The sequence below is a fragment of the Mustela erminea genome, chromosome 1 (genome assembly GCF_009829155.1).
Source record: "Mustela erminea isolate mMusErm1 chromosome 1, mMusErm1.Pri, whole genome shotgun sequence".
NCBI classification, from domain to species: domain Eukaryota; kingdom Metazoa; phylum Chordata; class Mammalia; order Carnivora; family Mustelidae; genus Mustela; species Mustela erminea.
Genome location: NC_045614.1, coordinates 26,352,935 through 26,367,668, shown reverse-complemented (window position 1 = coordinate 26,367,668; position 14,734 = coordinate 26,352,935). Strand labels below are relative to the sequence as shown.

Sequence of the window (14,734 nt, the reverse complement as noted above, 5' to 3'; positions counted from 1 at the left end):
TTATTTTTGTTGAGCATTTTTCCACCCCTGTCTATGAGGGATATCAGTCTGGTTTCTTTTCTTGTGATGTCTTGCTAGTTAATATTCTTGTTACTCTGAGAAGCGTCTTCAGGCAAGTGAAGTTACCATTTTAAAAAGAAGACCTAGGGGGCACCTGGGTGGCTCAGTGGGTTGAAGCCTCTGCCTTCGGCTCGGGTCGTGATCCCAGGGTCCTGGGATCGAGCCCCGCATCAGGCTCTCTGCTCAGCGGAGAGCCTGCTTCCTCCTCTCTCTCTGCCTGCCTCTCTGCTTACTTGTGATCTCTGCCTGTCAAATAAATAAATAAAATCTTAAAAAAAAAAAAAAGAAGACCTAGGACCAAGGGAGGGGACAATTTTTGAATTGCTTTTTCAAAGTGGAAATGAAGGCAGATATGGAATAATTAGACCTTATTTTCAGCTGTGTTGTCTCTGATTATTTCTATCACCAGATAATTTGGACCACTTCATCAGGTATCCTTTTTTCTACAGGAAAGCAATGGTGGTATATGGAAGCATTATGCTTTATAGATTCTTAGTAGTCACTGAGGAGTAAATGCTAGAGGTTGCCAGTGTGCTGTTTGGTCCTTGTTCAGTTAATGGAAAAAATATATTATGAACAAAGGCACCAGCGGTAGTTTGATGATTTGGGACAAGACTTTAGTGTCTGACTGTTTCTGGGACTGGCAGGTCTTATATGAGCATAATTCTTTATTTATTTATTTATTTATTTGACAGACAGAGGCACAGCGAGAGAGGGAACACAACCAGCGGGAGTGAGAGAAAAGCAGGCTTCCCACTGAGCAGGGAGCCCAATGTGGGACTCGATCCTAGGACCCTGGGATCATGACCTGAGCCAAAGGCAGACGCTTAACAACTGAGCCACTCAGGCGTCCCTGAACACAATTCTTAACAGAAGTGAAAATTTCATTAAGTTTGGTGTGTTTATGATACTTTCCCTTACGTACCTTAAAAGTTGTTTTTATTGTGGTAAAATATACACAACCCAAAATTTACCACTTTAACTAGTATTAAGTATTTAATTCACTTAAAAATAATATAGTGGTATTAAGTATATTCATAATAAGCAACCTTCACCACTATCCATTTACAGAACTTCATCATCCCAAACAGAAGGATGTGGATTTAGTTCACCTAGGAGGTGGATGGGGAGATAGGATAACTGGGTGATGGGCATTAAGGAGGGCACTTGATGTAATAAGCACTGGGTATTCTATGCAACTGATGAATCACTAAATTCTACCACTGAAACTAATAATACACTATATGTTAATTAAATTGAATTTTAAATAAAAAAATTTTTAAAATAACAAAGTAGCATTAGATATATTCATAAGGTGCAGCCCTCATCACTATCCAGTTCCAGAACTTCGTCATCCCAAGCAGGATTTGGATGTCGTTCACCTAAATCCAAAACCCATTTAAACAATAGCTCCCCAGTTATTGCATCCCCCAGTCCCTGGTAACTTTTATTCTAATTTCTGTTTCTATAAAGTTGACTCTTCTACATATTTTGTATAAGTGGAATCGTGTAATATTTGCCTTTTGTTATTTGGCCTATCTCACTGTTTTCAAGGTTCATTTATGTTATATCATGCGGAAGAATCAGAAGCATTTCATTCCCCCCCACTTTTTTTTTTTAATTGCGGTGGGATGTCTGGGTGGCTGAGTCGATTAAGTGGCTGCCTTTGGCTCAGGTCATGATCCCAGGGCCCTGGGATTGAGCCCACATCTGGCTCCCTGCTGTGCTTCTCCTCTCTCCCTGCTCCTCCCCCTGCTTGTGCTTCTCCCTCTCCCTGCTGCTCCCCCTGCTTGTGCTCGCTCGCATTCTCTCTGACAAATAAATAAAATCTTTTATTAAAAAATTGCAGTAAGGGGCGCCTTGGTGGCTCAGTGGGTTAAGCCGCTGCCTTCGGCTCAGGTCATGATCTCAGGGTCCTGGGATCGACGCCCGCATCGGGCTCTCTGCTCAGCAGGGAGCCTGCTTCCTCCTCTCTCTCTGCCTGCCTCTCTGCCTACTTGTGATCTCTCTCTGTCAAATAAATAAATAAAACCTTTAAAAAAAAAAAAATTGGGCGCCTGGGTGGCTCAGTGGGTTAAGCCGCTGCCTTCGGCTCAGGTCATGATCTCAGGGTCCTGGGATCGGGTCCCACATCGGGCTCTCTGCTCAGCAGGGAGCCTGCTTCCTCCTCTCTCTCTCTGCTTTCCTCTCTGCCTACTTGTGATTTCTGTCTGTCAAATAAATAAATAAAAATCTTTAAAAAAATAAAAAAAAATAAAAAAAAAATTGCAGTAAGGGATGCCTGGGTGGCTCAGTTGGTTGGACGACTGCCTTCGGCTCAGGTCATGATCCCGGAGTCCCAGGATCGAATCCCACATCAGGCTCCCAGCTCCATGGGGAGTCTGCTTCTCCCTCTGACCTTCTCCTCGCTCATGCTCTCTCTCACTGTCTCTCTCTCTCAAATAAATAAATAAAATCTTTTAAAAAAAAATTGCAGTAAAATCACATAACATGAAATTTACCTTCTCAGCCATCTTTTAAAAAAGATTTTATTTATTTGACAGAGAGAGACACAGCGAGAGAGGGAACAAGCAGGGGAGCAGGAGAGGGAGAAGCAGGCTTCCCGCCCAGCAGGGTGCCGGACATGGAGCTTGATCCCAGGACCTCAGGATCATGACCTGATCCAAAGGCAGACGCTTTACAACTGAGCCACCCAGGCAATCCACTCAGCCGTTTTTTAAGTGGCATTAAGTGCATTCACATTGTTGCACTATAATCACCACCATCTACTCACAGTGCTCTTTTTCATCTTGCAAAATTGAAACTCCTTACCCATTAAACAATAACTTCCCATTCACTTCTTTCTCCACTCACCGCACCCCAGGCAACTACGTGTCTACTTTCTGTCAATATGAATTTGACTACTCAGGTATTTCATAGAAGTGGAATTCTGCTTTATTTGTCCTTTTGTGACTGGCTTATTTCACTTAGCATAATGTCCTCAAGGTTCGTTCATCTTGTAATGTGTCAATTTCTTTCCTTTTTAAGGCAATAATATTCCATTGTGTGCATGTACCATTTATCTGTCAGTGGACACTTGGGTTGCTTCCACCTTTGAACTATTGCAAATAACACTTCTGTGAACATGGGTGTACAGATACTTCTTTCAATCCCTGCTTTCACTTCTTTTGAGTATGAATCCACAGAAGTGGGATTGCTGGACCATATAGCTATCTGTGTTTAAGTTTTTGAGAAACTGCCATACTGTTTTTATTTTCCATTCACACCAGCCGTGCACAAGGGTATCAGTTTCTCTACATCTTTGCCAACACTTGTTATTTTTTGGTGTTTTTTTGATGGTAGCCCTTCTAATGGGTGTGAGTTGTTATCTTAACTGTGGTTTTGATTTGCATTTCCCTAATGATTAGTAATGTTGAGCTTCTTTTCATGTGTTTATTGGCCACCTGAATAACTTCTTTGGAGAATTATCTTTCCAAGTCCTTTTTTAATCAGGTTGTTTTGTTATTGTTGAGTTGTGAGAGTTCTTCATATATTCTGGATACCAATCCCTTACCAGATAAGTGCTTTGTAAATATTTTCTCGCATTCTGTGAGTTGTCTTGTCATTCTCTCATTGATAGTGTCCTTTGATGCACAAAAGTTTTAATTTTTTTTCATTTAAATTATTTTTATTAACATATGTATTATTCGCCCCAGAGGTACTGGTCTGTGAATCATCAGGCTTTACACATTTCACATACCCTCCCCAATGTAAAAGTTTCAAGTTTTGATCAAAAGTCCAGCTTTTCTGTATTTTCTTTTATTGCCTCTGCTTTTGGTTTCATATTCATGAAAATCCCTTTATCTTTTAATTTATGACTGTTGCGTGTATATCTTGTGGCATTTTTCTGCCTATTGATCTCAAGACCAGGAGCACTGCATTTGCTGCACAAGTTGTGAAACACAACAGTCCTTCTTAGAATTCTGTCTTTGAAAATTCAAGACTATCTGAGAGGGTCAGTAAAACTACAGAAAAATATCTTCTGCAGGACTGGTAGGGAAGGCACAGCAAAACTGAGATTCATAACTTTACCAGAGACATACCTTTAGTTTTAACCCTGTAGAGGGATCATTCCTGCTGTTATAAAGGGATTCTTTCTTCTGGATTATACCTAGTTTTAGTTCACCCAAATTCTATTAAAAAGAGACATTTAATGTTAAGACGTCAGTACTTAACAAATATTCCCAAAGTAAAAGTAATTCTATTAGTGTATACTGGATCAAATTATAAACTGATAATTTCTGACCAGAAGAAATTGGGTTTGGTGATTTCACTAAAGGTAAAATATTTGGCCTAAATGTGGAAGATTCTAATGCCTATATACAGAAGTACAATGGTGATGACTATTAATTTAGTAATGTTAAACCGTCTCTAATATGCATTGTACATAACAGACATTGAATAAGTATTTTTTTAAGATTTTATTTATTTATAAATAAATAAAGAGAGGAAAAGAGTAGAAGCAGGGGGAGCAACAGCAGGGAAGCAGCAGAGAGGGAGGAGAAGCAGGTTCCGCACCCAGCAGGGAGCCCGATTCGGGGCTCCATCCCAGGACCCTGGGACCATGACCTGAACTGAAGGCAGACACTCAACTGACTGAGCCACCCAGGCACCCCTTAATAACTTTTGGGTTCTTTGTTAGACAGCTGGGTTCATTGCAGACACTTGTTTGTTTTTGTATCGCAAAGCCATCTGACAAATACTCATTAAAATTTTTTGGTAATAGGCAGTGTATCTTCATGACTAATTTTCTTTATAGCTATTACATACTACAGTATAAGAATGATGATGGCTAAGGTTAGAGATCAGTATACATCTTACACCTGAAGAGAGCCAGTGAGACAGAGGGGAATTGTCTAAGTGAAGATTACCACAAGCGGGTTTATTTTTGGCTTTTTCCTTTTTAAAAAGACAGATATGGTTGTAACCTGTCTTCATTATTACCCAGAACTTACTGATTATGAGAATATATGAAACATGCCTAACTCTTCTCCCCTCTGAAACTTGGTTCTTTTTTGCACAGTGAGTTTCAGAAAATAATGTGTTAATAAACAGTATTGATGGATAGAATAATTGCAAGTCCTTTGTGACTCAGAGCAGAAGGAAACAGAAAATAAGGGCAGGAATACTTAGACTTATTCAAACCATTATGGTTTTAAACATGCTGTTTGGGTTCTTGGAGTCAGAAGCAGATAAATTAGTTGAATTTAGTTATCTGTATAGTTAAATAGGTATTAATTCGGTACTTATTAAGGGGACAAAAGTTTTACAGATCTTGTGGTGAGAATCTTCTCTGAGCTCTGGAAAGCACAACCACAAAAGTCAAGATGAGAGATGTTCTCATAAGAATTTACATGGGAGGGGCGCGTGGGTGGCTCAGTCCTTAGGCGTGTGCCTTCGGCTCAGGTCATGATCTCAGGGTCCTGGGATCGAGCCCCACATCAGGCTCTCTGCTCCACCGGGAGCCTGCTTCTCTCTCTTCCACTCCCCCTGCTTGTGTTCCCTCTCTCGCTGTGTCTCTCTCTATCAAATAAGTAAATAAAATCTTAAAAAAAAGAATTGGTACATGGGCATTTGTCAGCACAGTTTGTCAATGTCTTCTACCATTGACAAAGTAAAAACTATGAGCTGATGAATCAAAAACATTCTGAGGGGCTGGGTGGCTCAGTTGGTTAATCATCCGACTCTTGGTTTCAGTTCAGGTCATGACCTTAGGTTTGTGAGATCGAGCCCCAAGTCAGGATCTGAGCTCATCCTGGAGTCTGTTTGAGTCTGTTTGAGATTCTCTCTCCATCTTTCCTTGTGTCCCTTCCCTGCTCTCATGCGCACATACTTTCTCTTTCTAAAAGAAGTAAATTAAAATCTTTAAAAGTTCTGGCAATCTGAGTGTTTCTGGAGTTTGCTGTTCTCTCAGTCTGTCCCCAAAGCCTTTTGGTTTTGAGCTCTAGTAGCTCCCTCTCTTCTCTTTCCTTGCTGCACCTGTCTTATTTCAGGTTCTGTATCTACCCAGGAGCAGTACTCCACAATGCTGTTGTTTTTTTTTTTAAGATTTTATTTATTTATTTCACAGACAGAGATCAAAAGTAGGCAGAGAGGCAGGCAGTGAGAGAGGGGGAAGCAGGCTCCCCGCCGAGCAGAGAGCCCGATGCGAGGCTTTAACCCACTGAGCCACCCAGGCGTCCCTCCACAATGCTTCTATTTTATCCTCTGGGCTTTCTCTTTCACCTCACCCTCCTTTGTGTAAGCGAGCTGACCTGTTCAGGAGACCTGTCCATCTGTGGCTCAGGCCTGTGGTTGTGGCTTACATCATCACCACCTGGTGTCAGCGAGTGTATTAAATGCAGATTTGATCCTGTCTGCTCACTCTCCCATCCGCTAGTCCCCATGCCCATGCTTTCTGTCTCTGTCACTGAGATGTCCGACATCTTTATAGTTCCTCTAGATTCGACCTTTAAATACCTCTCTAACTTCATCTCCTGCCCCTCTTCGCATACCCTCCATTCCTGCCTTTGTAGCGTCGTGGATAAAAGTGATGGTTCAGGAGTTAGACAACCTTAATTTCATATTCTAGTTCAAGCATGTTATCTGTGTGTCCTTGGATGAGTTCTCTAGAGCTAGCGACCTGTCTGAATTGGGTATTGACCAGAGTGGATGATGGCAGGAAAGAGCCAGTGTTGGTGCATACCAGGTCAGTAGTTCTTTTAGTGCTTTAGTTCTTTTTTCTGTGTGGTGGGGACGATAAGACCTACTTCTTTGGGAAGATTAAATGTACTCATTCATGCAGTATTCTTAGACCAGGACTGGCACAAATAAGGATTGAGTAAATGGTGGCTATTACTATCCTTACCATTATGCGTAACTGGGCAACATACTCTTCATGCTTCTGGACTTAACTCTGTGTAAAAGCTGTTTTTCTTTCTGGATAACTTTTTATTTCTTGTATAAGACTGCTGACATATCACTTCCTTAGGAAACCTCAAAAAATTTTTTCACTCCTCTTTAGCCAACACACTGCATCCATAGTATCTTGTTCATAATTTTATCCCACCACGTACCCTTCTATATTGTCATGTATCTCTGTTATCTTACTTTGCCATTAGGTTGTGAGCTATTTGCTACCAGGAACTAGTTGTTTTATTTTTTTATTTCCAGTATCTTGCATTTCCTAATATTTACTGAATTGGTGAAAATATTAGTTTGCATGTATATGATAGTGGCTTCTTTAAGAAGGGTCTGTCTAAAGGTATTGGGGCAGTTGATAAAATTAGAGTAGCATCTTTATTATCCTGCAGCTTTTCTGTAAGATTGAAATTATTTCAAAGTAGAGAGTTTACAGAAATACCTGTTTTTACCATAGTACGTGCTTTTAAAACTTTTTTAACAGTGTAAGATTACAAGTGAAAATGCTCTGTGTTCCTACTGTTCCACCCCAAGAGATAGCTGTAGTTAGCAGTTAGATGTATAAAGCAATTTAAACAAAAATATGTTGTCAATCCAGAGCCTTGAATTAGATAATCTCCAGATTTGTCTTTCAGTTCTTAGGTCCTCTTACTCTTAGGCAGAGAGAAGGAGGACGGAGAAAGGAGAAGAAAAAGTATCTTAAGTTTAGTGTGCTTATGACACTTTCAAGTGCTTCTCTTGAGGCACTTTTCTGCTGATTGGAGGGTTGTTTAGAGAGTAGCCTCTCTGACCCCCAGACAAGAACCACAGTGTATGCTGTGTAGATTGTTCACAGCTGACCTGCTCCGGAGGCCTGTCCATCTGTGGCTCGGGTCTGTGGTTGTGACACACACTGTCACCACCTGGTGGCAGTGTAAGTTTCTACAGTACAGAAACAGAATTTTGGGAGTGTCAGAAAAAAACTTTTGAGTTGCTTGTAATTCCATTTACTCTTCGAGGGTATTAATATTTGGCACATAGGCTTTCAATTTCATGGCTTTGGCACAGAGTTTAAATTACAAGCTAAGTGAAAAAATGGAGAAGTTTTAAATAATGATAGATATTAATGAAAGATCAAATACCCATTTTATATAATTTACACACATTTTTTTCTGTAATGCTATAATAATCCAGCATTTATCCAGTTTTAAAGTACCAGGAATAAAGCACCAGGAAAATATTGTGGGTTTTTTTTGTTTTTTTGTTTTGTTGTGTTTTTTTGGAAAATATTATTTGATGTTAAGAAAAATACTTCAGGGCGCCTGGGTGGCTCAGTGGGTTAAGCCGCTGCCTTCGGCTCGGGTCATGATCTCAGGGTCCTGGGATCGAGTCCCGCATCGGGCTCTCTGCTCAGCAGGGAGCCTGCTTCCTCCTCTCTCTCTCTGCCTGCCTCTCTGCCTACTTGTGATCTCTGTCTGTCAAATAAATAAATAAAATCTTTAAAAAAAAAAAAAAAAAGAAAAATACTTCAGGGGCGCCTGGGTGGTTTAGTCGGTTAAGTTTCCAACTCTTGATTTTGGCTGAGGTCATGAGATCCAGCCTTGCAGTGGGCTTCTGTGCTCGGCATGAAGCCTGCTGGAGATTCTCTCTCTCTCCCTCTGCCCCTTCCCCCACATGTATTTGCTCTCTCTTTCTCTCTTTCTCTCTTTCTTTAGTAAGTAGATAAATTTTTTTTTAAAGAAAACTTTAGCTACAAGATCCCTGACTAAGTAATAAACAGTGGATTATTAATCTTACAAAATTCCAGTTTTGTAACATGTAAATCTTGAATAATTATACGAGTCTTTATGATATTTCCTTTAGGTGAAATTCCTAAGCAGGTTAAAGTGAAAAAATTGAAGAACCTAAAGACTCTGGACTCTAAACCTGGTATTGATTTTTATTATTATATTTTATTATTTTTATTAATTTGTAAATATATACTTATGTATGTAGTTGGGTCTTACTATTTACCATATTTTCTTTACTTTCTAGGAGTTTATACTTCTTATAAGCCATATTTAAGTAGAGATGAAGAAATCGTAAAACAATTACAGAAGGTAATTCCTTGCTCATATTATTAACTTAAATTTCATTATGCAGGTAAGCAATATCCAGTTAGGCAGTATGTGCATTATGTATGATAATGGGAAATGACGTCTTTCTTTCTTTTTTTTTTTAAAGATTTTATTTGACAGAGATCACAAGTAGGCAGAGAGGCAGGCAGAGAGAGAGAGGGAAGCAGGCTCCCCGCTGAGCAGAGAGCCCGATGCGGGACTCGATCCCAGGACCCTGAGATCATGACCTGAGCCAAAGGCAGAGGCTTTAACCCACTGAGCCACCCAGGCGCCCCGAAATGACGTCTTTCTTTTGAATCAGAGCTTCATAAAAACCAGAAGCGGCAATAATTATGGGCGTAAAATGTAAGGCTGCAGCTACCAACTAGTGGCAGTCTTTAAGAAACTTGGGAGTTAAAGTGAAAAAGTCATGGGCTCTTCTGTGAGATAGCTTAGCATCCAACAGGAGATAGTTAGCATTTTTTGGAAAATCTAAATAATACTCATACAGCAAGTGTGAAATAAAGACAGTTCATTATAAACTGATACTTTTAAGTGTGGGATGAACACGTGATGTTTTACTGTAAGGTTTTTTTTCACAGCATATTGCACAGTGCACTTCAGGTTAAATTACTTCAAAATGAAGTCCTGGGTTTTTTTTTTGTTTTTTTTTTTTTTTTAAGATTTTATTTATTTATTTGACAGAGATCACAAGTAGGCAGAGAGGCAGGCAGAGAGAGAGGAAGGGAAGCAGGCTCCCCGCTGAGCAAAGAGCCCGATGTGGGACTCAATCCCAGGACCCTGAGATCATGACCTGAGCCGAAGGCAGCGGCTTAACCCACTGAGCCACCCAGGCGCCCTGGGTTTTTTTTTTAAATCAAGTAAAAGTATGTATTTACGTATCAGTTGAGCTACTATAATTACGCATTGTTTTATATTCCTTTACACAGAATGTAAGTTTTCATTGCTTTTTCTTTTAAGGGTGTACAACAGAAACGTCCTTCTGAGGCTCAAAGTGTTATTCTCCGACGCTATTTTTTGGAACTGACACAAAGCTTCATCATTCCATTAGTAAGTTAACATTGGTATTTGTTTAATTTAATGATTTGTTGAAGGATATATATGAATGTTTTCCCCATTCACAAAAACCTTAAGTTGTCGGGCGCCTGGGTGGCTCAGTGGGTTAAGCCGCTGCCTTCGGCTCAGGTCATGATCTCAGAGTCCTGGGATCGAGTTCCGCATCGGGCTCTCTGCTCGGCAGGGAGCCTGCTTCCCTCTCTCTCTGCCTGCCTCTCTCTCCGTCTACTTGTGATCTCTCTCTGTCAAATAAATAAATAAAATCTTTAAAAAAAAAAAAACAAAACTTAAGTTGTATGTTTTGCCTGTTCATGTGTTTGATGATTAAAAATAGAGTCCTTTGCAGGAGACCTGGACTCTATTCTAATATTAACTGTGTAACTTTGGCAAGTCACTTCCTCTCTCTGACTCTCATTTTCTTTATCTGTAAAATGTGGCTAATTCCACTTTTCCTAAATATCTTTCAGGGTTGCTGTGAATCTTAAATGAGATAATTGTGTAATATTATGTAATTACTGCATTTTAGTCTTAACACAGGTTAACCTGGAGCTCATTTTTGATATTATTTCCTTTTTTTTTTCAAAGCTACTTTTTAAAAAAGATATTATTTATTTATTTATTTATTTGAGAAAGAGAGAGAGAGAGAGTGAGCACTAGCAGGGGGAAAAGAGAGAATCTCATGCAGACCCTGTGCTAAGTGTGGGGCCTGATGTGGGGCTCAATCTCACAACCCTGAGATCATAACCTGAGCTGAAATCAAGAGTCAGATGCTTAACCAACTCAGCCATCCAGGTGCCCCTCTGATACTATTTTTTTGAGCACAATCTGATATGACATCTATGAGACCAGTAACTCCATGATGACAGAGCCTTCTCTGTCTTATTCATTATCTTTTCCTCAGTCAGGCATCTGGTAGCACTCAATATTATGGTATAAATGACTGGATGATATGGTTATTCTATGAAATTCAGTAGAATAGCATATTAAAATACTAAAAGATGCCTCACAGTATCAGATAGTACCATCATGTGGTCCTAGTCCAGAGACTGCATTGGAGAGAGATTCCATGTGGTTATTAATGTAATCTATCTATAATATCAGATGGGAGCAACCTGGAGTTCTTTGCTGTTATATTTTGAGGTGAAATATTCTTTCTTGGTCTATGGATATAAATAATTTTGTTCCACTTAAACCTGTTTGATTTGAAATGAACTTTACTGTAGTGGTTAAGGGCATGGGCTGAAGTCAAGTAGACCTGAATTCAGGTTCAGGCTATGTGACCTTGGGCAGCTTACTTAGCTTTTCAAAGCCTCTTTTCCACTATTAATGGCCGCATGGGATGGTTGCCAGGATTAAAAGAGATCATGCATATAAAATGTTGAGTACATTTTCTGGGACTTTCTCACCCAATAGGGTTAATGATTATCACTAAAAATATGCAGTTCCTTGGATTATTTAAGGTTTAGTTAAATCCTTATTGAAAATCTGACTTAATTCAATCTAAATTTTGCTATGTCCATTTTGTGAAATGATGCATTGCTGCTGAGCATATGATCAAAAATTTGTAAACCCATTTCTTTTAAGGGGTCTGTTTATATGTTTGAAGACTATCTAGGTAAGAATGCCTAACTTTTGGGCACCTGAGTGGCTCAGTTGATTGAGCATACAGCTCTTGGTTTTAGCTCGGGTTACAGGACAGTTTTTAGCTTGGGTTACAGGACAGGGTCCCACATTTGGCTCTGTGCTCAGCGCAATCTGCTTGGGATTCTCTCTCCCTCTTCTTTTCCCCCTCCCCTCCCTTGTGTGCACGCACTCATGGTTGAGCTCTCAAATAAATAAATAAAATAAAATCTTAAAAAAGAATGACTAACTTTGATTATTTTATTTTATTTATTTATTTAATTTTTTTGGTTTCAGGAAAGATATGTGGCAAGCTTGATGCCTTTGCAGAAAAGTATCTCTCCATGGAAGGTATAACTATATTCAGTTAAATTCTTATTTGAGTTCTCTAACTATAATTAACGTCTGTGAGTATATCCATTTTTAATTTTTAAATCAGTATGTCCTAATTTCTAGAGTCCACCCCAGTTAAGACAGTTCCTTCCAGAAGAATTTATGAAAACACTTGAGAAAACAGGACCTCAGCTCACCTCTAGAATAAAAGGCGACTGGATTGGACTTTACCGGTTGGTCTTTTGTTTTCTTCTTTTTCACCCATCTGTAGAGCTGTATTTAAAAACAAAACCAAAAGCTGGACTTAAACTTTTACTTCAAAAAAAAAATCAAATAAATAAATAAAAATTCCATTGTTTCACATGGGTTTTCAAGCTATAGATAGGAAAGGTATTGAGAGTAAGTAAGTCATACTCAAACTTTGCTTTTTTAAAATTTATTTTTATAGGCATTTTCTAAAATCTCCAAATTTTGATGGTTGGTTCAAGACCCGGCGGAAGGAAATGACCCAGAAATTGGAGGCACTCCATTTAGAAGCTCTTTGTGAAGAGGTTAGAAAACAGTGTGTTTATGTCATGATTAACAACTATTGAAAATAAAGATAACATTATCCTTAGAGGCTGGGATATTATACCCATATCCACTACTTTGTAAATAGTAATACGTAACTTTTCTGGATTACGTGCTGTGTGTCAAGGACCGTGTGTCAGGGACTGTAGGTACTTTAGATGGATGATGTCTTTTAATCCTCTCAGTGATTCATTGAAGTAGGTGTATTATAATCTGCATTATGAGATCCCTAAGGATTATAAGTTAAGTGACTTGCTTCAGATGGCATCACTGCTAAGTAGGTAATGGAGCCAGCATCGAGCTAGAGCCCTGCTTATACTCATCCACAAGAGCTAACAGTGTACATCTCTTCCCCACTTTGCGTTCAGTGGTCTCAAGTTGATAGCTTGAAGTTGGCCACAGTGGAAGTGTTATGCCACCTTGACAAGTGCTACAAACCAGAGACTTTTCCTGGAGAACTGATGGTTAAATATTTACTAGCATGCCCCTGGATAGAATCAAGATTAAAATTGGAACACCTTATCTGATTTTTTCCTGTATTTCGACTGTTTATAATCTCTAATTTGTCACCAGACTATTTTAAATTGATCTACTTGTGAAAATGTAAAGGATAGTCTCATCTTTATTTAGGTTGAGGTAGGCTAGCCTCGAAGTGAACTTTCTAGTCATAAAATCCCGGTGACTTTGTGGTTGTGAGAGGAATGCAATGAAGGCAACCACAAATAAGCCGAGGAAGAGCTTGTTTGTAGAAGTGAAAGTTTACATCCCATAATAGATTGCTGTTCACAGTTATCTTAATTCGTTAGTTAACGTTCCTTATAAATTAAAGTACTTACTGCTTAGTAGGGATGGGGACTAGTATTATACTTGGAGTTGCAATTTTTTCATTGATCTAAAAGGGCTACCTCAGAAAGGAGTTTCTTACATTTTATTTTATTTCCAACTATTAGACAATTGTTCTAGCTAATGTGAAAAATTATCTAATTAGACAAACCGTAAGAGACTCAATCTCACAAAACAAACTGAGGGTTGCTGGGGGAGGGGAGTATGGAGTGGTGGTTGGGTTATGGACATTGGCAAGGGTTTGTGCTATGGTGAGTGCTGTGAAGTATGTAAGCCTGACCATTCACAGACCTGTACCACTGGGGCTAATAATATATTATATGTTAATAAAAAATTTTGTAATAAAAAATTATCTAGGGCACCTGGGTGGCTCAGTGGGTTAAGCCGCTGCCTTTGGCTCAGGTCATGATCTCAGGGTCCTGGGATCGAGTCCCACATCGGGCTCTCTGCTCAGCAGGGAGCCTGCTTCCTCCTCTCTCTCTGCCTGCCTCTCTGCCTACTTGTGATCTCTCTCTGTCAAATAAATAAATTAAATCTTTAAAAATAATTATCTAATTATTGTTGTTAGAATATCATATGGAGAATTATTCTTGTACTGTAATGCTGTATCTGAGTTGCATACTCTGTTCTCCTTTTCCTTCCTATCTTTCCTGCTCAGTAGCCTGGCCTGTTAAAATAGAGCAGTTTAAAAAGTATTTTGAATATTTACTGATTTGGGATTTGTTTATTCTTGTAGGACTTACTTCTCTGGACCCAGAAACACACAGAAGTAGAAACAGTAGACCTTGTACTGAAGCTAAAAAATAAGCTGGTATGTAGCCAAAACAGCAAAGATCTATGAAGATCCTTTCCTCACATTTGAGGTGACAGTTCATGATATGTTGCTGAAGTAGCTTTTTAAATGAGAACACTTAAGATTGGCCAATTGATGGTAGATGACTGAAAATACTTGGTCACTTGGGCAGATCACAGTGATGCCGTATTATTTTAAAAGTATTTACAAGGAGTCCAAAGAGCTCTACAAAAAACATTGTCAGTTATATTTAATACCACATGGTATCTGTGGGTATTAGCTCTTAATTTACATAGAATTCTTTTATTGAGCTCAGCAATATATTGTTTAAATGGCATGTTCATTGCTTTTTTACAGTTCTTCCAAATTCTAGTGTAAGTTTGAATTTTCCAAATCATTAGACCATTAAAAGTGTTCATTTAGA

At 39.1% G+C, this 14,734-nt stretch overlaps 1 protein-coding gene across 3 annotated transcripts in view; it reads left to right on the top strand.

The window, feature by feature from the left end:
* The window catches only part of DENND6A (DENN domain containing 6A), a 63,251-nt gene that overhangs the window by 46,193 nt on the left and 2,324 nt on the right, over positions 1–14,734 (top strand). For all 3 annotated transcript variants that reach the window (XM_032323085.1, XM_032323105.1, XM_032323095.1), the window contains 7 exons: positions 8,842–8,907; positions 9,013–9,077; positions 10,056–10,145; positions 12,069–12,122; positions 12,228–12,337; positions 12,553–12,655; positions 14,254–14,328. In XM_032323085.1, coding sequence (XP_032178976.1) covers positions 8,842–8,907; positions 9,013–9,077; positions 10,056–10,145; positions 12,069–12,122; positions 12,228–12,337; positions 12,553–12,655; positions 14,254–14,328 — 563 coding nt within the window. The remainder of the gene's footprint in view (positions 1–8,841; positions 8,908–9,012; positions 9,078–10,055; positions 10,146–12,068; positions 12,123–12,227; positions 12,338–12,552; positions 12,656–14,253; positions 14,329–14,734) is intronic.